The sequence below is a fragment of the Monodelphis domestica genome, chromosome 4 (assembly GCF_027887165.1).
Source record: "Monodelphis domestica isolate mMonDom1 chromosome 4, mMonDom1.pri, whole genome shotgun sequence".
In the NCBI taxonomy this organism is placed as follows: domain Eukaryota; kingdom Metazoa; phylum Chordata; class Mammalia; order Didelphimorphia; family Didelphidae; genus Monodelphis; species Monodelphis domestica.
In genome coordinates this window covers 183,748,889-183,775,971 of record NC_077230.1, presented here as the reverse complement: position 1 = coordinate 183,775,971, position 27,083 = coordinate 183,748,889, and the positions used below count along the sequence as shown (strand labels likewise).

At 37.1% G+C, this 27,083-nt stretch overlaps 1 protein-coding gene and 2 non-coding genes across 6 annotated transcripts in view; 1 reads left to right on the top strand and 2 right to left on the bottom strand.

The window, feature by feature from the left end:
* The window catches only part of RAPGEF4 (Rap guanine nucleotide exchange factor 4), a 407,942-nt gene extending 390,546 nt beyond the window's left edge, over nt 1–17,396 (bottom strand). For 2 of the 4 annotated variants that reach the window (XM_056794003.1, XM_056794004.1), the window contains exon 1: nt 16,562–17,191. In XM_056794003.1, the coding sequence (XP_056649981.1) occupies nt 16,562–16,626 (65 nt within the window). In that variant the 5' untranslated portion in view covers nt 16,627–17,191. Of the gene's footprint in view, nt 1–16,561 lie in introns of all 4 variants that reach the window. The other 2 variants (XM_007494386.2, XM_007494385.2) reach the window with 2 other exon arrangements.
* Nucleotides 14,263–14,323, top strand: MIR12347 (microRNA mir-12347). Its single transcript, NR_162902.1, has one exon. It is a non-coding gene; the product is annotated as a microRNA mir-12347 (primary transcript).
* Nucleotides 14,436–14,522, bottom strand: MIR885 (microRNA mir-885). The gene has a single exon (NR_034999.1). It is a non-coding gene; the product is annotated as a microRNA mir-885 (primary transcript).
* Nucleotides 17,397–27,083: the final 9,687 nt, after the last annotated feature.

Genomic DNA, 27,083 nt, shown 5'->3' with positions numbered 1-27,083 from the left:
TACTCATGTAAGAGGCCAATGCAGATAGATGTCTTCTCACAAAAGCAAGCCACTATTATTTCCCACATAAGTGCCTCCATCTGTGATGATGGTGATCTGGGCATGCACCAAAGTTCATTAACAGAAGGTATGATCTCTGGGATGGCATAATGGGGGAAATACAGGAGGAAATTAAGGCAATATAAAAACAATGGATATCAAGTGTATTTATATAAGTAGTCTTTAATAATATAAAATTGCATGAGGTACTATGAAACACTTAAAAATATAATATGAGCAAATGAATATGACATTTATTAAGTATTTACTATGTGCAAATTGGTGAAGATACAAATAGAAAATACAGCCTCTATTCTCGAGCTCCCATTCTGAAGGGAAAGACAACATATGTGGACAGATTAAAAGCAAGTCAGATAGAAAAGTCCCAAGGTCCTCAGGGTGCAGTTGGCAAAATGTATTAGTTCTTCCTTAATGTCATTATTAACTCCACATAGATACCCTTTCATAGATGGGGTTTTCTTTTAATATAATCAGATTTGCTAAGAAAATGACTGTGCGGTGGAGTTGGGTAGCACAGTGGATATAACACAAGACCTGGAGTCAAGAAGACTTGGCTTCAAACCTGGCCTCAGACATTTCCTAGCTATATGATCCTGAACAAGTATTTTAATTCCAGTTGCCTACCCCTTACTGTCCTTCTACCATAGAATCAATAATCAATTCTAAGACAGAAAGTACAGGCTTTTTAAAAAGAAAATTATTGTGACAGAACAATAAAAGTATTTTACTTACAATCAGTTCTCATTGTTTTCTTTGTAAGATTTTCCTTAGAATTAAAATCAAGATCTAGTTACTAATTTAAGCAAAAATACTCACATATCAATCAACAAACATTTATTAAATTCTTACAGTGTGTCAAGCACCCTACTGAAAAGTAAAAACAGGTCTGGCATAACTACATTTTCAAGGACAAAAAATATTGTTATGTAACAGTGGAGTTCCAACATTAACATTTTGAGTATAAATCTTATGATTTATATGAATATGAGAATTCCCTGATCTCATCCTGTCCCTTCCTCCATATTTTTACACACTGTCCCCTATGCCTGAAATATACTCCTTCCTTCCTCACCTCTTTTTTGTTGTAATTTATTCCAACTATTAATCTCTAAAGCAAGATCTGCATTCATCAAGAAACCTTTCAGGATTTCCCCAATTGAAAGCGATCTTTCCTTTACCCTTATCATGCTATATTTTGTATTATGTGTAATAATGGGTTTATGTCCTCATTTCTTCGAAGTCTACTTGAAAACATAGACTACATTATTTTCTATTTTCTACTATGGAAAAGTACAGTGGCTTTCACAGAATTAATACATTCTAAAAGTTAGCTGAGCTTAATTTAATCCATTAAAATAGTCAAACAATTTGTATAATTATGCAAAAGGAGGCAACTTTTCATCAAAATTCTTGTGAGAAACCACAAATCCCATGTTAATTTAGTTATAGGCAGCCTGACCTAGATTCAGGATAGAGAATGAAGCAGATGAAGTACTCAAGGAAGATCTTTATGACAGGTTTTCATTACAATGAAACTCTTTAATGATGGTTGAGTCTGAGACCTAGGAGTAGTTTGTAGCACACTCTTACATACATATAGAACTTCCCCAGGAAGGGAAATATAATCATGTGGACATATGGGGAAAGTTATCCAAGACTACTGTGCCCTGCACATTTTTACTGCTCTGCCACTTAAAAGATCTTCTCTGGTGTCATCTTCTCTACTGTCCTTTCCTCTCTTTCCTTCTCTTTTCATTTTTTCTTTTCTCCTATTCTCTCTTTTCTCCTTTCCATCTCTCTCTCGTTCTCATTGTACCCTCATCCTGGAAAATAATCTTGATATTACATACAATGAGATTAGAGATTCTTTGAGAAATTCTTGAGTCTAATAATATTTCCCCTCTCAAATATTAAATACTGAAGTAATTATAGGTTATGGTTGGGAAAGTAGATCTGATTTCCCATATTTTGCTCTATATTTTGCCTTGATCATCTCTGCTAATCTCTGAATGGTTTCATAAGATCAGCATTTGTGACTTTTATCAATACAGATCAAACCCAAAAGGGTTCATGAACAAAGAAGTTTGGCAGAGCACAACTCTACAGTCATTAAAAATGAAGCTGTTGAAAGCAGTAAGAATGAAAGCAAACCAGATAATATGAAATTCAATTGTGAGAATGATAAGAGAGTAATCACAAAGTGACAAGCTATAATGTCAATGTGAAAGCTTCTAAAAACGAGAAAGAATAAAAGCTTATTTTATCCTAATTTTTACATTAGAGTACATAAATGTCCTTGAAGGCCTTTCTGATAGGTATGACTATCTTATAAAAATATTCTGTTGGCATTCTTGTAATGAAATCTTGATGCACTGAATTATATTTTCTATAGAAAACAGTATTATCAAGCAAGGTTCCATTGGGATAGGGGAGAGGTAGGAATGATTTGGACAATTTAACAGTAACTGCTGCTCTGAATAATAATTTATGTTGAGCTGCTAAATATAAGACCTAAAGTCCTTTTTAATAAATTATCTTTAGAAAGCCTTCACAAAACATTTATCAAATGTCTGCACAGTATTATAATTGGGACTCCTTAAAGTTGGTGGGACAGGTTTGTATCATGTCTCATCTAATAGCATCAATGAAAGGAAGGCTCTATTATCAAAGATTTGACTAATACCAAAAGATTGGCTCCTTGTCCACTAATAGCACACATTGCATACAGGGAATAGGAAAACCAATAACAACATAGCTCTCCTAGCCAACCATCCCAAGAAGTCAGCATCTCAGGGGAATCATGCAACGATGTGCCCACCTCGAGACTTTGGGGAGGTGCAGGGTTGGGAGGTTACTCTTGTCTAAGCTACTTTCCAAATTGCAACAAAACACAATGGAGCAGCTATTGGTTTCCTTAGCTAGATTGCCATCACTATTTTGTCATAACACTAACCCGGACAACAACAAAAAAGATGCCATCCATGATCTCAAGTCAGTTGTCATCTTAGGTATCAAAACAAGCAATATTTACAAACATCATTCATAATTTTATTAAAATGATGAATTTAGCACAGGAACGTTTCTTAAAATATAGAATAAGTTACTGTTTCAAGCCATCAATGCCAGCAAATAAATGCTCAAAATGTCAAGGAAGCTAATTCTTCTGGGTATATCGGAGGAGCCAGGTTTTTTGTTTAAGTAGAACATTTTTCTCAGAATTGTACAGTAAACACTTTACAAAAAATTCATCACTGTCAAAAAATTGGCTAAAACAAAAATTCTTTGGGTTCAGGATGAGAATCCAATACATATATGTCCACCAGAAATATAAGAAATTCAAAAGCCAGTGAAAACTATACAAATGTATACAAATGCATTTTTAGAAACTGATTTAAAGATATGTACAACCCAGATGGAATTACTTGCCAGCTCCGTGAGGGGGAATGAAAGGGACAGAAAGATGCAATTTGGATCATATTACTTCAGAAAACTTATGTAGAAATTTAATACATGTAATTGGTAACATAAAATACCTTCATAATAGAAATTGACTTATAGAATAGAAAATTTGCCTTCCTCTTAATGCACTTGTTAAAAAAAAAAAAACCTTTACCTTCTGTCTAAGAATCAATACTATGCATTGGTTCTAAGACAGAAAAGAGGTAAGGTCTAGGAAAATGAAGTTAAGAGATTTGCCCAGGATCACACAGCTAGGAAGTGTCTGAGGTCAAATTTGAACTCAGAGCCTCCTGTCTCTAGGCCTGGCTCTCCATTTACTGAGCCACTTAGCTATTCCAATCCCTTAATGTATTCTTCAAATTCAATGGCCACCTACCATTTTTCTAGAAAAGTATTATAAACATTGAAATGATTTTCATTTATTTTTATTTTGTGAGATAAATACATACAAAAGTGATAACCTGAATATGCAAAGGGCTTTTGCTTATTTCCATTGGTGTGATTCCTTTAGAGGTCAAGATTTAGCCAGGTGTGGTGGTGCATGCACACCTATAATCCCTTCTGCTAAAGATGCTAATGCTAGTCACTCCCTTGCATTCAGAGGTTCTGAACTGCAGCAGGGTTAAAGCCAGTCATAAGCCTGGCACTTAGATGGCAGGCCCCAAGATGTCTAGAAAAGGGTAAACTGGCCAAGGTCAGAAACAGAGAAGCACAAAGCTTCCAAGAAGATCAGGAATGGAGTCAGGGCTGTGAGTGGAAGGGAGAAAGAGAAGGGAAAAGGAGAAGAGAGAAAGGAGGGGATATGGGAGAGAAGGAAAGAGTGAGAGAGAGAGAAATAAGAGAAAGAGAGAGGAGAGAAATACAGATAGAGAGAGGCAGAAAGCAATGTTCTTCTACATAAATTGAGAGCAAGTAGGAAGTAACAGTATTTTCTCAAAATAAAGCCTTCAAGTTAACTTATAGGAGCAGCAGCATCCTTCCCAAGTCTCAGGGGTTGTAATCTCAAAAGATCACACTGATGGCACTGTAGCCAACATGCTATTTTCATCTTGCTTTCTAGGTATGTTATTTTTTTTTGGTTTTAATTGTTTTTAATATTTTTGATGTTGTTAAATATTTCCCAATTACATGTAAAATAATTTTAACTTCCATTTTGTAAAATTTTGAATTCCAAATTCTCTTTCCCCCTCAACCATTTTGGTATTGATGATATACAGGTAAAGTCACACAAAACATAGTTACATATTAGTCATATTACAAAAGAAAACAGACTAAAAAAGGAAAAAGAAGAGGTTTTTTTTTTTTCAAATAGTTCAAAAGGTGCTGAGAGTTTATTAGTTCTTTCTGTGGAAGTTATGACATTTTTTTCGTCATAGTTCCTTTATAATTGTCTTGGATCATTCATTATCTTAATCTGAATTGCTAAGTCCTTCACAGTTGATCATCCTTATAATTTTCTGGATACTGTATAATATTCTGGTTCTACTCACTTTATTTTACATGAGTTCATATAAATCTTCCCAAGTTTTTCTGAAACCATTCTTCTTGTCATCTCTCACAGCACAATAATATTCCATCACCATCATATGCTATATCTTATTCAGTCATTCCCCAATGGCTGTGTGTCACTTCCATTTCCAATTCTTTGACACCACAAAAAGAGCTACTATATATATATATATATATATATATATATATATATATTTATAAATGAGTCCATTCCCCTTTTCTTTTATCTCTTTAGGATACAGACCCAGAAGTGGTTTGTGGATCAAAAGGTATACATAGTGTTATGACCCTTTAAACATGGTTCCAATTACTCTCCAGAATGGTTGCAACAGTGTATTAATGTTCCAATTTTTCCACATCCCCTCCAACATTTATCATTTTTCTTTACTCTCATGTTAGCCAATCTGATAGGTGTAAGGGAGTACCTCAGAAATGTTTTAATTTTCATTTCTCTAATTGATAGTGACTTAGGGCAGATTGGGAAAAGCTATTGATAGCTTTGATTTCTTCTGAAAAGTACCTGTTCACATCCTTTGTCCTTTTATCAATTGAAGAATATCTTTTATTTAGCTCAGTTTCCCATTTTCTTAGAAGTGACTTTTATCAAAGAAACTTGCTGCAAAAATATTTTCCCAGTTTCTAATTTTCTTTCTAATTTTGGCTACAATCATTTTGTTTGTGCAAAAGCTTCTTAACTTACCATTATCAAAAGTATCCATTTTACTTCCTGAGACCCTACCTCTTGTTTGGTCACAAACTCTTCCTGTATCTAAAGATCTGATTAGTATGCTTCCATGCTCTCCTAATTTATTGATGATATCCTTTAAGTCTAAATTATGTACCCACTTTATTCTTGTTTTGGTATACAGTGGGAAAAGTTGGTCTATAGGTCTATAGGTAGTTCCTGCCAAATTGCTCTCCAGTTTCCCCAGTAATTTCTGTGAAACATTGAGTTCTTTCCCCAAAAGCTTGGATCTTGGATTTATCAAACACTAGATAGCTATGACCATTTATTACTGTTTAATGTGTACCTAATCTATTCCATTGATCCAACATTCTAATTCACAGCTTTGTAAAAGTTTTAAATCTGGTGTTGCTTCCTTAGGTACCCTAAATTTCATGAAAGGGGATATTATTTGTACACAATTAGAGATGAAGGAAAAAGTAAGTTGTCACTAATGTGCAAGCATTTTAGAGGGGCAGAGTTATGTATGTAATGGACAAAGCACTACATGTAAAGTCATGAAGACCTGAATTCAAATTTGAATTTAGCACTTAATAGGTAATAATTGGCAAATCATTTACCCTTTGAGTTTCAGTTTCCTCATTTGTAAAGTACAGTAATGATACCTGTAGGTCTGGCTTAGCATAGCAATTTTCTTTAAGCATGAAATTAGATTGGGAAACTGAAGAAAAATAGAAAGAAATCTCCTCCATGTAAATCTCCTCCATAAAAACTGCACAAGAAGATAGCTAGACAACAGCCAAGGCTGATAGAAGGGTAATGAGGGAAAGTCAGTGTGAACTCTGCTAAATATGTTGAAAAACAGAGTCTTGGAGAGGAACTACGCCAGAGATGCCATGGAAGTTCCCAGAAATGGTCTAAGATCCCATCAGCTCTCTGAACAGGAGTGGATTGCAACCTCTCATGCTCTCCAATCATAAGAGATTTGAAGTTGTGCTATAGTTAGGATTATGTGAAGATAGGATTGATTCTCCTCTCACCTACTTTTAAATTTACTTTTAAAAATAGAAGTAGGGGAAAGAATCAGGAGGTCATTGTGAAAGAAAATAGGATACATCTGTAAGATTAAAAATGAATGAATACTATGAGTATTTAAATTTATAGGATTTAATAACAACAAAGGGAGAGAGAAAAAGGGTTCTTTCAGTCAAGTGAGCAGAGCAAAGAACCAGAGACCCCACAAGCCCGCCATGCTTGAGCTAAAGCCAAAAGCCCCCTTAGTGTGGGTTTTAGCAAATTTATAAACAAACCCACGCCAGGGTGCAAGACAGGGATGCAAGTCAAGAGAACCCCAGGAAGAGTAAAGAATGTTGGGAAATGAAGTCCCCAGGGTGCATATTTTAAAACACACACACCCTAAACAATGGAAGATACATCAGTAGGCAGGAATAAGTCAGAACCAGAGTGCCAATGGGGAGAAGAGGGTCTTTACAGCCGGTCTAAGAACAGGATGATCTCCAACATAAAGCTAGAGTCTATAAGTCTCCAACAAGAGATATAATCAACTCTTTTCTGGGTATTATACTTGAAGCCAGATCTGATGAGGTTCACAGTGCCCCATCAGGAAGAAGCGTGAGACAAGACAGAGTTTGAGATAGAAGATTGGGGGCAAATAACAGCCAATCAATTTTGATTAGTAGTAGTTAGTGGCTAGAGAGAGAACAGGTTCAAACAAGACCAACCTAACCCATCAAGAGTGCTATAGGGGAATGAACCAAGCACCAAATCTGATTTTGTTTTTTAAGAATCTGGAAGGGGCAGATAGGTGGCTCAGTGGACTGATAGACAAGGCTAGAGATAGGAGGTCCTGATTTCAAATGTGGCCTCTGACAGTTCCCAGCTGTGACACGGAGCAAGTCATTTAACCCCACCCCACCCCCCATTGCCTAGCCCTTGCCCCTTTTCTGCCTTGGAACCAACACACAGTATTGATTCTAAGACAAAAGTATGGGGTTTGTTTTTTTTTAAGTCTGTAAATATGAGTAAACAGATGAAAACACAGGACCAAGTGAAGAAATATTATGGGTTAAGATACACAAAAGGTAACACTGGAAGAGAATAATACCCAAATAACTATAAGCAAAAATTCAGAGTAGGGGAATGGTTTGACAACAAAGAGTACAAGGACGGCTGAAACAAATGAAGCAAAGGATAAAAACTAAATTATACATCAGAAGGAAAAATTGGAAATGGAAATAAACAGCTTAGAACAGAAGGAAGGAAATATTAGTCAAGAAGTTGACTCTGAAAAAATATGATTTAGCAAATGAGTTCAATGACTTCACAAGACAAAAAGAAATGCTAGAACAGTCAAAAATTGAAAAGAAAAAGAAAATATAATGCATCTACCATTAAAAACAACTGACCAGGAAAAGTTTCCTATTCCAAGATGATAATCTTTGATAAAAAAAATATAGAAGCAAGCTAAAAGTTGAAAAGTTACTCTTTCTCCCCATCATCCTAACAATTCTAATCTACTTCAAGTTCATTCCCTGACACAAAAGTCCATTCTTTCAACCCTAATATCTGGTGATGCTACATGGTTCAGAATTATAAAATATGACCATTTCCAAAGAATCAAAATTACAAGTGACCCAAGGGCACCAGAAAACTTACAATAGAATAGGGCACAAATAAGTTACAGTAAATATCAATGATGATTGATGGTATAAAGTTATATAAAAGGTATTACCAAATTCTTGTAAATAGTTAAAGCAAGTGATAGCATATTGACATTCTAAATATTGCAATAGTATCTATTAAATAATAAAAGATTTGGAGGAGGTTTCTAGCATTTTGGATAGAACCCATAGATTGCTGAAAAGATACAGATGAGAATTATGCAAAAGGGTAAAACATGAATACGTTAAAATCTGTGCCAAAAAATGGAATATTGAACTGAGTAAGATCAAGAATCTATAAATGTATTGATGTATTTATATTAGATCTATATTGTAGCTCAGGTAATGATTTTTTAAGTTATCATGAGTTCTAGTCATACATGTGTGACATTGTTGCAAAAGTAATTTCACAGCTTAAGAAATCTTACATACTGAAGATAGAAATGTTTATATTAGATAGCACATACACACCCATACCTGAAGTGGTATGGAAACAGTATAGTAAAGAGGATTAACTTTGTAGTCCAAGGACTTTGATTCAAATTGAAACCTGATATTTAGTACCTGTGTGACCATAGGCAAGTCACTTATCCTTCATGAGTTTCAGTTTCATATTTTGTAAAAATCAGGATGTTGGAGTAGGCATGCCAGATTAAATGAGATAATGTATGCAATTCATTCAGCAAATCTTAAAGTGCTATGTAAATGCTAGTTTTTATCACAATTATCATAATTGTTTTTTTTAACTTACTTTTTGTCTTAGAATCAATACTATGTAAGTAAGCAGTAAGGTCTAGACAATGGGGGTAAGTGTCTTGCTCAGGATCACACAGCTAGGAAGTGTCTGAGGTCAGATTTGCATCCAGGACCTCCCATCTCTGGGCTTGGCTCTCAATCCACTAAGCCACCGCTGCCCCCCTAATTGTTGTGGCTGACTTAAGTTCCTCTTTGCTCTAAGATCTGCCATCCAATTCCACATAACAATAATAAACAAAACTAAACAGTAACATCTACTTCACAAGGTTATTTTGAGTATCAGTTGAGAAACAGAGACATAACATTTTGCAAGCCTAGAATTGCTACAGAAATATTGACTGTGTACATAATATGTATATGTATATATATACATATATATGGAGAGAGAAAAACTTTTGTTTGGTTATTATAATCCGGAATTTTGTCTCCTTCCCCTGGAGAAGAACCCTATCAAATAGTGCCAAGGATATATATGATAATGGACCTATCCAAAGCCATGTAAGCCTCAGTCTTCCATATATGTGCTGTATATGATAACTTGCAAGTCCAAAGACTCCCTCCCCCAAGCCAAAGATTTTGAAGTAAAAGGCAACAATAATATCCCATAAACAAGGTCAGAACACATCAGGATTTATGTTGCTGTTAGAGGACACAGAACTGGGAGAAAGGGTGTTGCTAGGCAACTAGGACAAACAAACAACAGAAGCAATTCTATCTCACTCTAATTTGGACAGGTTGGGTATGGAATATCTAACTTAGGTACAAACTGAAAAAGAGTAATATGAAAGATATAAATAGATGTATTACTTTATTTTCACATAGAGAGAAGCCCAGTGTTTTCCCTGCTGTGAAATCATCAGAAGGGGGAGTGACTAACCCACCAGGTACAAGCTGAGAAAAATGCCTCCTTCCTCCATGATGGTGCAATCACCACTTTCAACCCCCAACACTATGTGCTAGATAGATATTATGGGTGATCAAATGAAGCACAAGGAAATGTCCTCGACCTCAAGAAGTTAATAATTTAGTGAGTGACATTATGGGATAGAATATAAAGCATATGACTTATGAAGGTCTAAAAAGGGAAGCAATAATCACTGTGTTCATCAGGAGCAAGTTCTGTAAAACTGACCTCATTTCTTTGTCTAATAGAGTTCCCAGACTACTATCTGGGATAGATAGATCTGGGAAATGACACAAACATGCAACAGTATGTGTGCATTTTAGCTAAACAGGAAACCTTGAACAATAAAATGAAGAAATATATACTAGGTGACAGCAATTAGATTTGGTCTCTAAACAACTGAAAACAAAAAGTATTTATTAATAACAACCTAAAAGTATCTGAAATGAGATGCTGCCAATTTGTTTGCTTGTTCTTCTACTTTTCTATATCTTTGTCAGTGACTTGGTGGAACACACAGGTAGCATAATTACAAAATTTGTGGTTGAAGCCTAGTTAAAAGGAATAGCCCATAATTTTATAGGAGGCAATCAGGATCCAAAAAAATTACAACAGGTTAAAAATGTTAAATTTAATAGGGATTTAATTAAATTCATCAAACAATTACTAAGTCTATACTATGTCAAAGTGTTGTTTTTGGCACTGATGAATCAATGATAAAAAAAATTACAGTCTTTACCCTTGAAGAACTTAACATTAATAGATAAATATGAAGTTATCCACTTAGATTTTTACAAATCAACTGCACAAATAAGGATGAGAGATATAGTTTAATAGTTTTACACTCAACTTCTGATTAATTATTCCTGAAGCCCTGCATGTTTGATATTGGGCACCATATTTTAAGTGGGTACATTGATAAAATGGAGGAAAGCTAAGTGTCACATTAGATAGAGCACTTAGCTTGGAATCTTCCTAAACTCTTCCTGTGTTCAAATCTGATCTCAGACACTTACTAGCTATGTGACCCTGACCAAATCATTTAACCCTTATTTGTCCCTCATATGAAAATGAGCTGGAGAAGAAAATGACAGATTTCTCCAGTATCTTTGCCAATAAAATCTCAAATGGGGTGAGTTGGACATGTCTGAAAATGACTCAAAATTGATTTAAAAAAAACAGCATGGATAGTTGTAGAAAGGCAATCAGGCTGGTGGTGGGACTTAAAACTATATCTGATAAGAAACAGATGAAGGAACTTGGAATGTCAGAAAATGGAGTCAGGGAAGTCAGGGAGATAAGGTAGGATAGGAAAACTATCTTCAAATATTTGGAGGGTTATAACTTGGAAGAGAGATTAGATTTAGTTTGAATGTGTACATCAGGGAGAACTAAAGTCAGTGGGTAGAAGATATAGGGATGCAGATTTTGGCTAAAAATAAGGCATGATTTTCTAACAATTAAGACTGTCCAGGGGGCAGCTGGATGGCTCAGTAGATTGAGAGTCATACCCAGAGACAGGAGGTCCTGGGTTCAAATTTGATCTCAGACACTTTCTAGCTGTGTGACCCTGGGCAAGTTACTTAACCCAAATTGCCTAGCCCTTACCACTCTTCTGCCTTAGAACCAATACCCAGCATTGATTCTAAGACAGAAGGTAAAAGTTAAAAAAGACTGTCCATTATAAGCATTATAAGGTAGAGATTTCCCAAAACATTGATCATGCTCAAAGAGAAGGCTGCCAAAAATGTTAAGAATACTAGGTTTGGAGCATTGAGTTCAAATCTATATTTTGTCATTTAATATTTATGTAACCTAGGGCAAGTCACCTAATGTTTCTGGATATCAGTTCTTTATCCATAAAATGAGACGACATCCTTCCCAGCTCTAAATCTGTGATGATATGATGCTATCTTAAGGTAGAATGGGGATACAGTTGGTGCATTGGATAGAAAGTGCAATTACATGAACTTTCAGGTTGTCTCAGACTTCGGAATATTAGAACTCAAAAGAACCTTAGGAGTGATCTATTACATCTCATTCTTTTTATACCTGGGTTAACTAGGATTCAGTGAAGTAAAGCAACTAGTCCTAAATCTCACTAGTATTAAGTAGTAGAGTCAGGACTTGAAACCAGGTCTTCTGACTTCAAAGCCAATAATTCAGGAGTGTGCTAGTAAATGTTTAGTATCTGAGCCTCTCGGGAAAAGATGCATGCATAACACACTTTAAATTTAATTCATATTATTATTATTTTCTCCTCCACTTTCTTAAACCTAGACAATATATCTAGTCATGATTTGTAGAGTTTACTGATTTCTGAGGTGAAATGAAAATTGACCTCTGCAATTTCACTCTGAAAATGTATCAATTAGCTGTCTTTAAAAAAGAAAATAAAAAGACCTTACCTTCCTTGGCATCCAAGATTCTAAGTCAGAAGAGTGGTAAGGGCCAGACAATGGGGGTTAGGTGATTTGCCAGGGCCATATAGCTAGGAAGAGTCTAAGACTACATTTGGACCCAGCATCTCCTGTCTCTAGGTCTGGCTCTCATCCACTGTTACCTAGCTGCCCCAAACAATTAGCTTTCCCAAACTGGTATGAGCTAGCTCCAGTATGCCCTAATGCCTCTTCCTTCCAGGGATAAATTTTATAATTACATATTGTGTTTTCAACTAGAAACATTAAATGGAGTTAAATGTATAAAATATATCCCAAGATACAAAATAACAGTATAACAATAGGCAATAATTGCCAGAAGTATTCAAAGAAAAGGTGTTCACTTTGGGCTGGAATGGTCAGGAAAGGTTTTTCAATGGTGATAGAGTTTAAACTGTGTCTTTATTGATGATTAGGATTAGAGCTGTTGGGGTTAAAAGTCAGTAACTATTGCTACAGGTCAGTCATGAGGTGCTAAGAGCTTGATCTAGATCAGAGGCAATGGGAATGTAAGGACAAGGATGGAGAGAAATAAGTGTGAGGGAAAAAATTAAATTAGTAGGATTTGGTGACTAACTGAATATTGTAGGTGAGGTAGAGGAACATTGAGGTTGGAAGAATGAAGTTCAGGTCATGTCAGAATCAAGCAAAGGTCATAGTAGAAAATGAGAGTGTTTGAGGTATCTAAGTAATGGAAGAATAGAGGAGCTTTGAGGCTTCCCTAATACTATATCATGTTTTTGTTTGGTTATTTCATTTATGTGTAAACATGATCTTCCCAACTAAAACATAGCATCTTAAGAACAAGAGAACTTCCCTAGGGGAAATTGAGTCAAAGAGTTGTGGTTTGCCCTCCAAACCACTGAGTTAGTAAACACATGAATCAAGTATTCTTGGTAAAGATACGAGTGGTTTGCCATTACCTTCTCCAATTCATTTTACAGATGGGGACACTGAGGCATCTGGATTAAGTGACTTGCCCAGGGTCATACAGATTACATCTAAAGATGTATTTGAACTCTGTAAGATAAGACTTCCTGACTCCAGGCATGGCACTCTATCTACTGTACCACTTACCTGCCCATCCTTTATTTAAGACACATCTAAAAAGCTTTTTAAAGTAAATCAACACTAAAAAAGACCCTGACATCTACTTAGGTAAGATAGATGCAAAGTAACTACATATAAAGTGTCTTTTAAAATGAAAACATTAATATTTAAAGAATTCATCAGCTGGCTAGAAAAGATCACAGCATCCTTGACACACCAGGATAGCTAAGTTGTCTGGTTTAGCCTGTGATCTCTCTTGACATTTAAACATGCCAATCAACTGAGACACTGCAGGTTATGTGTCTACAACCAAGCACAAGAAAGACAGCTATAAACTCCTTTGTGGATACTAGATTCTGTATCAGTAGTCATATGTATTATTCATCACTTACTATATACCCACACCAAGACACAGTATGTTTTAGAAAATATTGAGAGATATGCAAAGTTGTCATTTCTATCATAAACAAATATGTTGAGCTTATATATTATATCAGGCTTTACAAAGTAATTTCATGTGAATTGGCTCCTTTGAACCTTCAGCATCCCTGGGGGAAAAACAGGACAGGCATTATTATCCCCATTTTACAGATACTACTAATAATAATTGGTGGTGATGTTTATACATGGCTTCAAGGTATGCCAAGCACTTTCCATACATTATTTCATTTGCTCATGACCACAACTCTCTAAGGTTTTTCTCATCTCTAAAATGGGGATAATACCTGTAGTACTTACCTCATCATTATATTCTCCCGGGGAGGTAAGTACTACAGGTATTATTATCCCCATTTTACAGATGAGGAAACTGAGGCGCTGAGATTTTAAGTGACTTGCCCATGGTCACACAGCTAGGAAGTGTCAGAGGTGGGATTCAAACCCAGGTCTCTCCTGACTCCGAGTCCAGCACTCTATCCACTACACCACGCTGCCTCTCAGGAAGCTTAGGCAGACAGTGGTGAACTGACTTGCCCAAAATCACATCCTGCGTTATTACCAGTACTGGTGCTAGAACCCTGGTCTCCAGCTTTATATACAGTCTATTGCTCTTTTCACTATACCCCAAAGAGAAACTCTTTGACATTGTTTAAGTAATTAAACACTGAGGGTTTCTTTAACTTGCAGGGTTTTAGCCATTATGACTGATGACAGACTGGTTAATAATAGCTCTATATTTTAAAAATCAAATTTCAAACCGTTTAAGTAGGAAAGAAACATTATGAAAAGAATCAGTTCAGAAATATAACCAGTTAAGTGCTTACTTTTCTATATGATTTTATCATAGAGAAATGCTGGCTAAAAGGTTTCCGGTGAATTATTAGCCTTGATAAACATGCAAAGAGATCATATATTAAACTTTAGAATAAATGGGAAAATAAAGTCTATTATTTTAAAAAATATTTCATTAGAAAGCATTCATAACTAAATAATTTATAGATATATTAAGTATAGGAGCCTGGTTTTCTATATTTATAACCATTTTTCATAAACAAATTTAGACTACTCACCACATTAACAGACTATTCATTTTAAAATGCTCCTAATTCCAGGAAATAATTTGTATGATTTAAATGTCACTGAAATTTTCTTAACATTTATATTGTATACAACTTCTCTGATATTACTACATATCGTTTTAGAGATAAATAGTGGCACCTCTTGCCAAAAATCTTGCTAGTACATGGCAAATGAAAGTCAGATTTTTCCTAACTGTCAGCTATATTAAATCTAATAAAAATGAAAAAATACAGCATTCATCTTTCTCTAAACTGCTTAAATCTTCTACAGAATTCTATCATTTTGAGGCAAACAACGTATAAGTCAGATTTCTAATTAGTTACAAATCTGATCATTGTAAAGGTTTCAATATGGCAGAGCGCAATATTTCACACAACTATAAATAGAGATGTTATGCAGATAGCAGCATGACATTGAAATATTCTCCACTAGCACCATCTCAAACTCTAAAATTCGAAATGGTTTACTGTGTTTATTCCTTACTCAGATTTTAATTCTGAGCACAGTTCAGATGCAGCACCTTTTAATCAGGGTAATAAACTATGATGTCTTACATACTGTGTAATGTTTACTGTTAAACCTACAATCTGGTCAAACACAAAATTATCTTGTCATACCCTGGGAAAATTATACCCCCATCCCTAATACACACACAGAATCCTTCTTAATGGAACTCTACTTAGAAGTTAAAATGATATGCTTGTTTTCCTGTTTATCTGGGGAAAGGAAGGGTGTCTTTTCCAGATGGCCAAAAAACCCCAAAACAAACAAACAAAAAAAAAAAACCAAAGTAGTCAGGCCACCTCATGACCTAGCTAAGGTACAGACCTTGAGCAGAGAACTGTGAATAAATATGCCAAGGTGTTTGAAATTTTCAACTGGGCCCCAATACTTTCACAGAACAAGAAAAGAACCAAAATGCTGCCCTTATCTTTTACCCCAAACCATAAGTTATTAAAAAAAATACACCCTCCCCATAATAACCCAAACTGCCAGGCAAATATCAGTTTTTCTCCACTGCCTTCCTGCAATAACAGAAGTATAATCCCCCAAAGAGGCAGCTAGTGAAGGACAGAGAGGGGCTACATAGAGGATTGGGGGGGTGTTAGAGTGGTTTAACGGTACCCACATTTCAATTTCCTTCACCACGTGTATTATTACTCCACCGGGGTAGGTGAAGGAGTATCTCTCCTATCATCCATCCCCTAGGGAGATGCTGGGCCCCGGCCCCTCCCCTTGCACTCCCCCCAATTCCTCCCCGACATCCCCCTTTCTTCCTGGGTTCTTTGCAGGCTCTGATTGCTCTTCATCTCCAAAGAAGCAGGTGCTGGTGCTGGCGAGGAAGGCGCGGGATGCAGAGATGCCCAGCGCCGCAATGTAACCAATAGTTCCTTGCTGCAGAGAGAGAAGCCCGGGATGGAGAGGGGGAGGGGTAGACGGAGGAGATGTTAGGGAAAACGGGGCGTTGGGGGGGGTGGGGTAGGAAGAGTTCTTGTGATACCTTTTATCCAGGCAGGCGATCCACTCAGCGGAGGAGGAAGAATGGGCAGCGTGCGCAGCGACCATGTTGGGCTGTCAGAGGGAGTCAGGCAGCCACCTCCCTTGTGTCTCCTTTCCTTTCCCTCTCCAGCTGGCTTTTCTCTCTACCCTCTGCACCACCACCACCACCACCTCCTTCCTTTCGCTCAGAGAGCAGCAAGCAGTAGGTTCCTCTACATCCCCCTCCCTTCCTACTCCCCCCCCACACACCCAGTTCCTCCCTCTCTGCTTGGTTCCTGCGGCCTTCAGGGAGAGGAGGGGGAGATAGCCGGATGGGGGCTGGCGGAGCGGGAGCAGCTCAGTGGTCTGATTTCGAAACCCCCGCCCTGCCTCCCTGGACTCCCCGGACTGGGGCTGAGCAGCTGTGGGAGGTGGCGGCTGCAGAGCAGAGCACACCGCACTGCGGGTCCCAGGTGTATCTCCTCGCCTGGAGAAGGCAGGGAGTGAGGAGCTCCGCCGTCCCCCCGGGGTAGGTGGCAGCTTCTGTGCGACAGGTGGCTGGGGCCAGGGGAGACGGCTCACTCCCTAGCTCGCTCGCTCTTCTCCCACCTGGCTCTCACTGGCGCCAGCCCGGCCAGCAGCTCGGTTCATTGGTTTGAGGGGGATGTGGGAGGGGAGGCGAGGGAGGCGGGGGGAGAGAGAGATGTGTTGTCAGTGTCATTATTTTTCATACGGCATCTGCCACTAAAATGGCTGCTGCCTCTGTGTTTCCTTAGAAACCGATTAGTCTTCCTCAGCAGCTGTCAAAACTTGCTGGCGTTTCCTCCTCACCTTTCTTTCATTTCTCTCCTTTAGAAAAGATGGAGAAAAGAGGGGAGGGGACAGGGAAGAGTCTCCACTAGAACAGCTCCAATGGCAACAAGTTCCCAGTCAGCTGGGTCCTGGAAAGACACCAATTAGAGGGCATGGGGGAGAAATGGGGTGAATTGCTTGGTATTTTAGGTACAGATCAAGGCCTAATCCCCAAGTTAAAGCCTGGGAGAATGGTCATTGAAACTGGAGGAAGAGGGGGGAAATGGATTTTGCTGTCTCATTTGACTGGGGCAAACCTTGAATTCAGATGAAGAAGTACAAAGTTCTATTGGAGAAGTAAAAAGGAGGACTATAATCAGAACCAAGGTGTGGGTACTTCTGTTAAAAAAAAAAAAAACTGCTCTGAAGATAACTGTACCTGTCTACCCACTTCCAGCTCCTACTCCCTTATCTGTAAACCAAACCAAAAAGCTAACTAATAATCTAGTGGACTGTGTCATGAAGGCTTGTTCATTTTAGCAGCCCCCATGTAGAAATTATCTAGTCAGGTGGGGGGGGGAACCCCTTCTCTGACTTGTTCAGGAAATCCAAAACTGAGTAAATCATTTAGTTATCATTATAGCTCTAAGAATGAGTCGCTCAAATAACAGTATAGCAACTAGTTGGCTCAGTGGATTGAGAGCCAGGTCTAGAGACAGGAGATCCTGGGTTCAAATATGACCCCAGACACTTCCTAAGCTTAACCTATGTTTTCTAACCCTTATATGCTCTTCTGCCTTGGAACTAACAGATAATATTGATTCTAAAATAGAAGTTAAGAGATTAAAAAAATAGTTTGGGAACAGGAATCACAGCCACTGTCTCTCTTCTCTTGAGGAAACAAAGAGAGGATGCACTTGGAATGTTTTTACTCCCTCAAAATTAGTGGAATATTAAAGCACTCCAAAGAATATTGTTTGTCCTCAAGCCACCATGTCTCAGGACATGATTACAAGACTACCAAGTGGACTTCCCTATTCATAATTTAGCCCTTTAACTCCTGTTGAAAATTTTCTGTTAAATTCTCTAAGTTTTTCAAGATAATAATAGAGACCACTGATGACATTATGGCCTAGAAATTATTGTGCCAAAATATTTGCATTGGTCACTTTTTTTTATATAACATGTATAAGGAGAAAATTGACTCATATCATATTTCACAAAGCCTGGTTTATCTAGTATTCTGAAGGTTTGTGAAAAATACAGAGAAGACTACCAAATGCCTGCCCAGGATGCCTTCCACAAAAGATATGGTGTTAATGAAAGTCACAAGAAGAATAGCCTTCTCTTTAATTATAAATATAATTTGTATCAGTATTACCTCTCATCATCTATATAAAAAAGGAGTACTTTCAGCCTGAGGTAAAATAAGGGGTGGGAAAGCAGAAGGTTTTGTGAATGTGAGAGTTTGTGTGTGCACACACATGTGTGCGAATGCACATCCTTATTTGGACATGAGAACAGCATACATCCAACTTACTGAAAATTAGGATAATCATATACACTGTTAGTTTTATTAGTTTTGCTGGTTCACTCTACTTAGGGTTTTAATAATTAAGTATTTATCCTCCCCCAATTACTACTGAAATAATAAAGTCAAAACACCATATTCATAGACTCTCAGAGTTGGTATCAATATCAGAAGCCATCTAGTCCATCTCATACATGAACAAGAATCTCTTCTTAATGCCAAGGCAATCTGCCCTTTGTTTGAACACTTCCTATATAGGAAACCCACTCTCAATGATGGTAATCTATTAGATTTTCATTTAGCTAGAAACATTAAGAAATGTTTCTTTGCTATCAACCGTAAATCTACCTCTTTGTTACTTCCCCTCACTCTTGCTCTTAATTCAGCCCTCTGGAATTAGAGTCTAATGCCTTTTCATATGACAAATGGAAATATATGAAGATAGGTATCATATTTAAGTCTTCTCTTTCAATAAACATACTCAGTTTATTAAATGGCTCTGCACATGGCCTGAAGGAACTTCCTGGCACCATTCAGGCTGCCCTTCTCTGGATGTTCTCTAACTTAAGTCAAACAAGTAATTTGTAGCAGGCTTCAGAAAAAAATATGGAACACCAGATTGATCTTGCAGGATCTGGACACTTTCACTTAATAAATAGATTTGAGTCATGAGTGATAATGAAGGTTTCTTCCTAAATGTGGTAATAATGACTGAACATAATACTATAGATATGGTCAAACCATGATTTGTGGAACAAACCTCTTCTAGTCTTGGATGATTTCCATCCATACAGTCTAAGTTCACATTTGATTTTTTTTGGTGGGGGGTGAGGAGGGAGGGAGGAGGATTTATCTGTCATATAATATTGTTGACTCATCTTCTACTAGCAATTCACCAAAGTTCCTAGCTATTTTTACAGATAAATTACTTCCTAGCCTTATCCCATCCATTTTCTCTTTATCAAGTTTATTTAAGAAATCACATAATGATTTCAATAATCCCACACTACTCTTTGCTCCCCAAAAATATTTTAACATCAATATTTTCCCCATAATGCTCATGAATTCAAATCATGGAGCACCATAATTTCAAAAGAAAAACTGCATCAGACCCAAAAGCCAATGGAGATATACAACATAGGTATTAAGAAGATTGCATGATGATTTGTGCACACTTGTGAGAGAAATAAGATTATTGGTATAGAGATAGTAGGGACCTTAGAAGTCATTGATTCCAAATTTTTTATTTTACAGATGAGGAAACTGAAGCCCAGAGAGTTTGATGAGCTTCTCAATGTCAGAAAGACAGTAGTAAATAGCAGAATCACATTCCTGGTCCTCTGACTCCAAAACTGGAATTTTGATCTATTAAACAAATGAGTTTATATGAATATATAAAGTTAGTCTTACAATGGACATTGGAACATAGAATATTATAGCTGAGAAAGGTCTTAAAACATTAGCAAAATCTGTTAAAGTTAGAAGAATCTAGGAACAGAGGAAATCCAAACCAAAACAGCCTGGAGACCATTTAATTCAATCCCTTCATCCCACAGAGAGAGAAATTAAGGCTCAAATCAGGGAAGTGTTATGGCCAAAGTCACAAAAGTAGTGAATAGAACCAAGACAAAAACCATCTCTCCTAATTCCCAGTCCTTCACTTTTTCTAACTAACCAATCTGTCTCAACTCAGATGTGAATGAAATCAATTATTCAGTGAGTATTAAATTCAGTGAGTAGTAAATAAGCATTTCCTCATGAAGAGGTATTACTTTCTGGGTTTAGAGTTATTCATGCCAGGTACTAGGGATACAATGGCAAAAATAATAAATTCCTTGACCACAAGGACCTTCTTACATACTATTAAAGGAGACAATGTAGACATAAATTAGTACAAAATAAGTACTAAGCAATTTAGAGAAAAAGAATCAAGAAAGACCTCATGTAGAAGACAGTGTTTGGACTGAACATTGATTGAACTAGACTTGGTAGGAGTAAATTCTGAGCACAAAGAACAAAGACATTAAGCTAAAATAACAACAAAAACTAAAATGAACCCCTCCCCCTGCTAACAAGCAGTTTTCTAGAGTCCTTCAGTGGCTTACTTCAAAGAGGCATCTAATGGCTGAATTATAGACTCTCAGGCAGAAACATTTGTGGCTAGAGACACCTTTTAGCTTGTATTAGGCAGGTGGAAAAACTGGAATTATAAATCGTAGACTTAGAAACAGTAGGAAATTTAGAGACCATCTGGCCCAACTGCTTCATTTTATAGTTAAGGAAGCTGAGACCCAGAAAGGTTAAGTGACTAACCCAAGATCGTACAAGTTAAAAAAAAAAAAGAATAGCTAAGATGGTATGAATCTCAATTATCTAAGCCATAACATGTTTCCTAGAATCCACCCCTGGTCAACCAACAGATATTTGCATTACAATAGAGAAAAAGGGTAGCTAGGATGGATGGCAATGGATAGAATGCCAGGACTGAAGTCTGAAAGCCTCATCTTCATGGATTTGTATCTGGTTTCAGACACTTACTAGCTATATGACTCTGGGCAAGTCATTTAACCCTCAGTTTCCTTATCTGCAAGATAATCTGATGAATAAAATGGCAAATTACTCAATCTTTGCCAACACAACCCCAAATGAGGTTATTAAGAGTTGGATGTGACTGAAACAACTGCACAACAACAATAGGGAAGGGTAGTATAGTAGAAAGAGGACTTGACATGGAATTAGAAGACCTGAGTTCTATCCACTAATATCTTAGGAATTCAAGTCACCCTTCTCCTTCCCCCAATCAAACCCCATTCTTCTGTTATTAAAATGCAGATGATATTACTAGGTAATACTGTGGATAGAAAGTATTGGGTTTGTAGTTCAAATCCGGCCTCAGAAACTGGCTATATGACCAGGACAAGTAAGTCACTTAACCTCACTTCAACTAAAAAATGAGAGGAATAATAGCACCAGGAGTGTTGTGTGGCCCAAATAAGCTAATATTTATTAAAGCACTTTGCAAACCTTAATACATAAATATTTGCGAGACTTCCGGTCAAGATGGCAGCTTAGAGAAAGCTAAAGTTCAGATCTCCGGAAACCCTTCCCTACCGATCTCAAACTATATGCTCCTAGGGCACCAAAATTCAAAACGATCAACAGCATAGACCCTGGGAATCCTCCTCCTGAACCTGGACCTGGATCAAAAGGTACAGCCCCCCTCAAAAGCCAGAACCCGAGAACACTCAGACCTAAGGGGTAGGAGCACAGAGTCCAAGGCTCAGGGAAGCCGCGGCTCCTCCCCCTTCAGAGAGCAGGGTCTTTTGAAACAACAACAACCCTCAGGTTCGGCAAGACAGCCTCATGGCCAGCTATTCTGAAGGCAACTTCTGGAAAGCAACCCGACCCAGTCAAAGGGGCACCCAAACAGCAGGGAAACAGAGAGAGCCGGGGGCGAATGTAACCCCTTGGCCGGATCCTTCCATTCCAGTTCCAGTGAAAGTCACTGCCTTAAGGCATACTCAGTTCAACTCAGGGAAAGCTCATAGAACGGACAATCTTCCGAAGACTAAAGCCTCTGAACACCAGACAGAGATAAGAAAAGCTAATCCTCCACCTTCAGAGATGGCAAACTCCACAGAAGCACAAAAGCCCCCAAATCCCAAGAAAAATAAGAAGAAAGAGGCGACTTTGGACACATTCTATGGAGCCAAAATACAAAATACAGAGGAGATAGAAGACGATACACAAGAAAATGCTCCGAAACCTTCCAAAGGAAATGGAAACTCTCCACAAACCCATGAAGAATTTGAATCAGAAATGACCAAAAAGATGGAAGCCTTCTGGGAGGAAAAGTTGGAAATAATGCAAAAGAAATTCACGCATCTACAAAACCGGTGTGACCAAACTGAAAAGGAAAACCAGGCTTTAAAGGCCAGAATCAAGCTACTGGAAGACAACGATCGTGTAAAAGAGCAAGAATTAATAAAGCAAAGCCAAAATACCAGGACATTAGAAGAGAACATAAAATATCTCACCGACAAGGTGACAGATCTGGAAAATAGAGGGAGAAGAGATAATTTAAGAATAATTGGACTTCCAGAAAAGCCAGAAATAAACACCAAACTTGACATCGTGATACAAGATATAATCAAAGAAAATTGCCCAGAGATTCTAGAACAAGGGGGTAATACAGCCATTGACAGAGCTCACAGAATACCTTCTACACTAAACCCCCAAAAGACAACTCCCAGAAATGTAATTGCCAAATTCCAAAGCTCTCAAACAAAAGAAAAAATCCTACAGGAAGCCAGAAAAAGACAATTTAGATATAAAGGAATGCCAATCAGGGTCACACAAGACCTTGCAAGTTCTACTCTGAATGATTGTAAGGCATGGAACATGATCTTCAGAAAGGCAAGAGAGCTGGATCTCCAACCAAGAATCAGCTACCCAGCAAAACTGACTATATACTTCCAAGGGAAAGTATGGGCATTCAACAAAATAGAAGACTTCCAACTTTTTGCAAAGAAAAGACCAGAGTTCTGTGGAAAGTTTGATACCGAAAAATAAAGACCAAGGAATACCTGAAAAGGTAAATATTAAGGAAAGGGGAAAGGAGAAAAAATGTTATCTTCTTCTTTTATTCAAACTCTCTTTTATAAGGACTGCATTTCTATCAATCTATGTATACTAACATGTGGGGGAAATGTAATGTATAAATAGGGGGTAAAGAAAGACCAAATAGAATAATCTTTCTCACACAAAGATTCACATGGGAAGGGGAGGGGAAGAAAACTCCTATAAGAAGGAGGGGTAGAGAGGGTTTTTTACTTAAACCTTAATATCAGGGAAATCAACTCTGAGAGGGAAAAACATCCAGATCCATTGGGATCTTGAATTCTATCTTACCCAACAAGGGTAGGGAGAAGGGAAAACCAAGGGGGGGAGGAGGAGAGGGAAAACAAAAAGGGAGGGAAAGAGAGGGGGAGGGGGAGGGAAAAAAGGAGGGACTAAAAAGGGAAACATCAAGGGAGGGGACAAGGGGGACTGATTCAAAGTAAATCACTGGACTAAAAGGTAGAGCCGAAGAATAAAAGGTTAGAATTAGGGAAGGCTATCAAAATGCCAGGGAGTCCACAAATGACAATCATAACTTTGAACATGAATGGGATGAACTCACCCCAAAAATGTAGACGAATAGCAGAATGGATTAGAATCCAAAACCCTACCATATGTTGTCTTCAAGAAACACACATGAGGTGGGTTGACACCCACAAGGTCAGAATTAAAGGATGGAGTAAGACCTTCTGGGCCTCAACTGACAGAAAGAAGGCAGGAGTGGTAATCATGATATCTGATAAAGCCAAAGCAAAAATAGACCTGATCAAAAGGGACAGCGAAGGTAAATATATTTTGTTAAAAGGGAGTATAGACAATGAGGAAATATCATTAATCAACATGTGTGCACCAAATAATATAGCACCCAAATTTCTAATGGAGAAACTAGGAGAATTGAAGGAAGAAATAGACAGCAAAACCATATTAGTGGGAGACTTAAACCAACCATTATCAAATTTAGATAAATCAAATCAAAAAATAAATAAGAAAGAGGTAAAAGAAGTGAATGAAATCTTAGAAAAATTAGAATTAATAGACATATGGAGAAAAATAAATAGGGATAAAAAGGAATACACCTTCTTCTCAACACCACATGGCACATTCACAAAAATTGACCATACATTAGGTCACAGAAACATAGCACACAAATGCAGAAAAGCAGAAATAATGAATGCAGCCTTCTCAGATCACAAGGCAATAAAAATAATTATTAGTAATGGTACATGGAGAGCCAAATCAAAAACCAATTGGAAATTAAACATTATGATACTCCAAAATAATTTAGTTAAAGAAGAAATCATAGAAACAATTAATAATTTCATCTAGGAAAATGACAATGGCGAGACATCCTTTCAAACCTTATGGGATGCAGCCAAAGCAGTACTTAGAGGAAAATTCATATCCCTGAATGCTTATATTAACAAACTAGGGAGAGCAGAGATCAATCAATTGGAAATGCAAATGAAAAAACTCAAAATTGATCAAATTAAAACCCCCCAGCAGAAAACCAAACTAGAAATCCTAAAAATTAAGGGAGAAATTAATAAAATCGAAAGTGATAGAACTATTGATTTAATAAATAAGACAAGAAGCTGGTACTTTGAAAAAGCAAACAAAATAGACAAAGTACTGGTCAATCTAATTAAAAAAAGGAAGGAAGAAAAGCAAATTAACAGCATCAAAGATGAAAAGGGGGACAGCACCTCTGATGAAGAAGAAATTAAGGCAATCATTAAAAATTACTTTGCCCAATTATATGGCAATAAATACACCAATTTAGGTGACATGGATGAATATATACAAAAATACAAACTGCCTAGACTAACAGAAGAAGAAATAGAATTCTTAAATAATCCCATATCAGAAAATGAAATCCAACAAGCCATCAAAGAACTCCCTAAGAAAAAATCCCCAGGGCCTGATGGATTCACCAGTGAATTCTATCAAACATTCAGAGAACAGTTATCCCAATACTATACAAACTGTTTGACATAATAAGCAAAGAGGGAGTTCTACCAAACTCCTTTTACGACACAAACATGGTACTGATTCCAAAACCAGGCAGGTCAAAAACAGAGAAAGAAAACTATAGACCAATCTCCCTAGTGAATATAGATGCAAAAATCTTAAATAGGATACTAGCAAAAAGACTCCAGCAAGTGATCAGAAGGATCATCCACCATGATCAAGTAGGATTTATACCAGGGATGCAGGGTTGGTTCAATATTAAGAAAACCATCCACATAATTGACCACATCAACAAGCAAACCAACAAGAACCACATGATTATCTCAATAGAAGCAGAAAAAGCATTTGATAAAATACAACACCCATTCCTTTTAAAAACACTAGAAAGCATAGGAATAGAAGGGTCATTCCTAAAAATAATAAACAGTATATATCTAAAACCATAAACTAATATCATCTGCAATGGGGATAAACTAAATCCATTCCAATTAAGATCAGGAGTGAAACAAGGATGCCCATTATCACCTCTACTATTTGACATTGTACTAGAAACACTAGCAGTAGCAATTAGAGAAGAAAAAGAAATTGAAGGCATCAAAATAGGCAAGGAGGAGACCAAGTTATCACTCTTTGCAGATGACATGATGGTCTACTTAAAGAATCCTAGAGATTCAACCAAAAAGCTAATTGAAATAATCAACAACTTTAGCAAAGTTGCAGGATACAAAATAAACCCACATAAATCATCAGCTTTTCTATATATCTCCAACACAGCTCAGCAGCAAAAACTAGAAAGAGAAATTTCATTCAAAATCACCTTAGACAAAATACCATTATAATAAAAATGACCATCCTACCCAAACTTATTTATCTATTTAGTGCCATACCCATTGAACTACCAAAATACTTCTTCACTGATTTAGAAAAAACCATAACAAAATTCATTTGGAACAACAAAAGATCAAGGATATCCAGGGAAATAATGAAAAAAAAAACACATATGATGGGGGCCTTGCAGTCCCTGACCTTAAACTATATTACAAAGCAGCAGTCATCAAAACAATTTGGTACTGGCTAAGAAACAGAAAGGAAGATCAGTGGAATAGACTGGGGAAAATCGACCTCAGCAAGACAGTATACGATAAACCCAAAGATCCCAGCTTTTGGAACAAAAATCCACTATTCGATAAAAACTGCTGGGAAAATTGGAAGACAGTGTGGGAGAGACTAGGAATAGATCAACACCTCACACCCTACACCAAGATAAATTCAAAATGGGTGAGTGACTTAAACATAAAGAAGGAAACCATAAGTAAATTGCGTAAATACAGAATAGTATACATGTCAGACCTTTGGGATGGGATAGACTTTAAAACCAATCAAGACATAGAAAGAATCACAAAATGTAAAATAAATAATTTTGACTACATCAAATTAAAAAGCTTTTGCACAAACAAAACCAATGTAACTAAAATCAGAAGGGAAACAACAAACTGGGAAAAAATCTTCATAGAAACCTCTGACAAAGGTTTAATTACTCAAATTTATAAAGAGCTAAATCAACTGTACAAAAAATCAAGCCATTCTCCAATTGATAAATGGGCAAGGGACATGGATAGGCAGTTCTCAGATA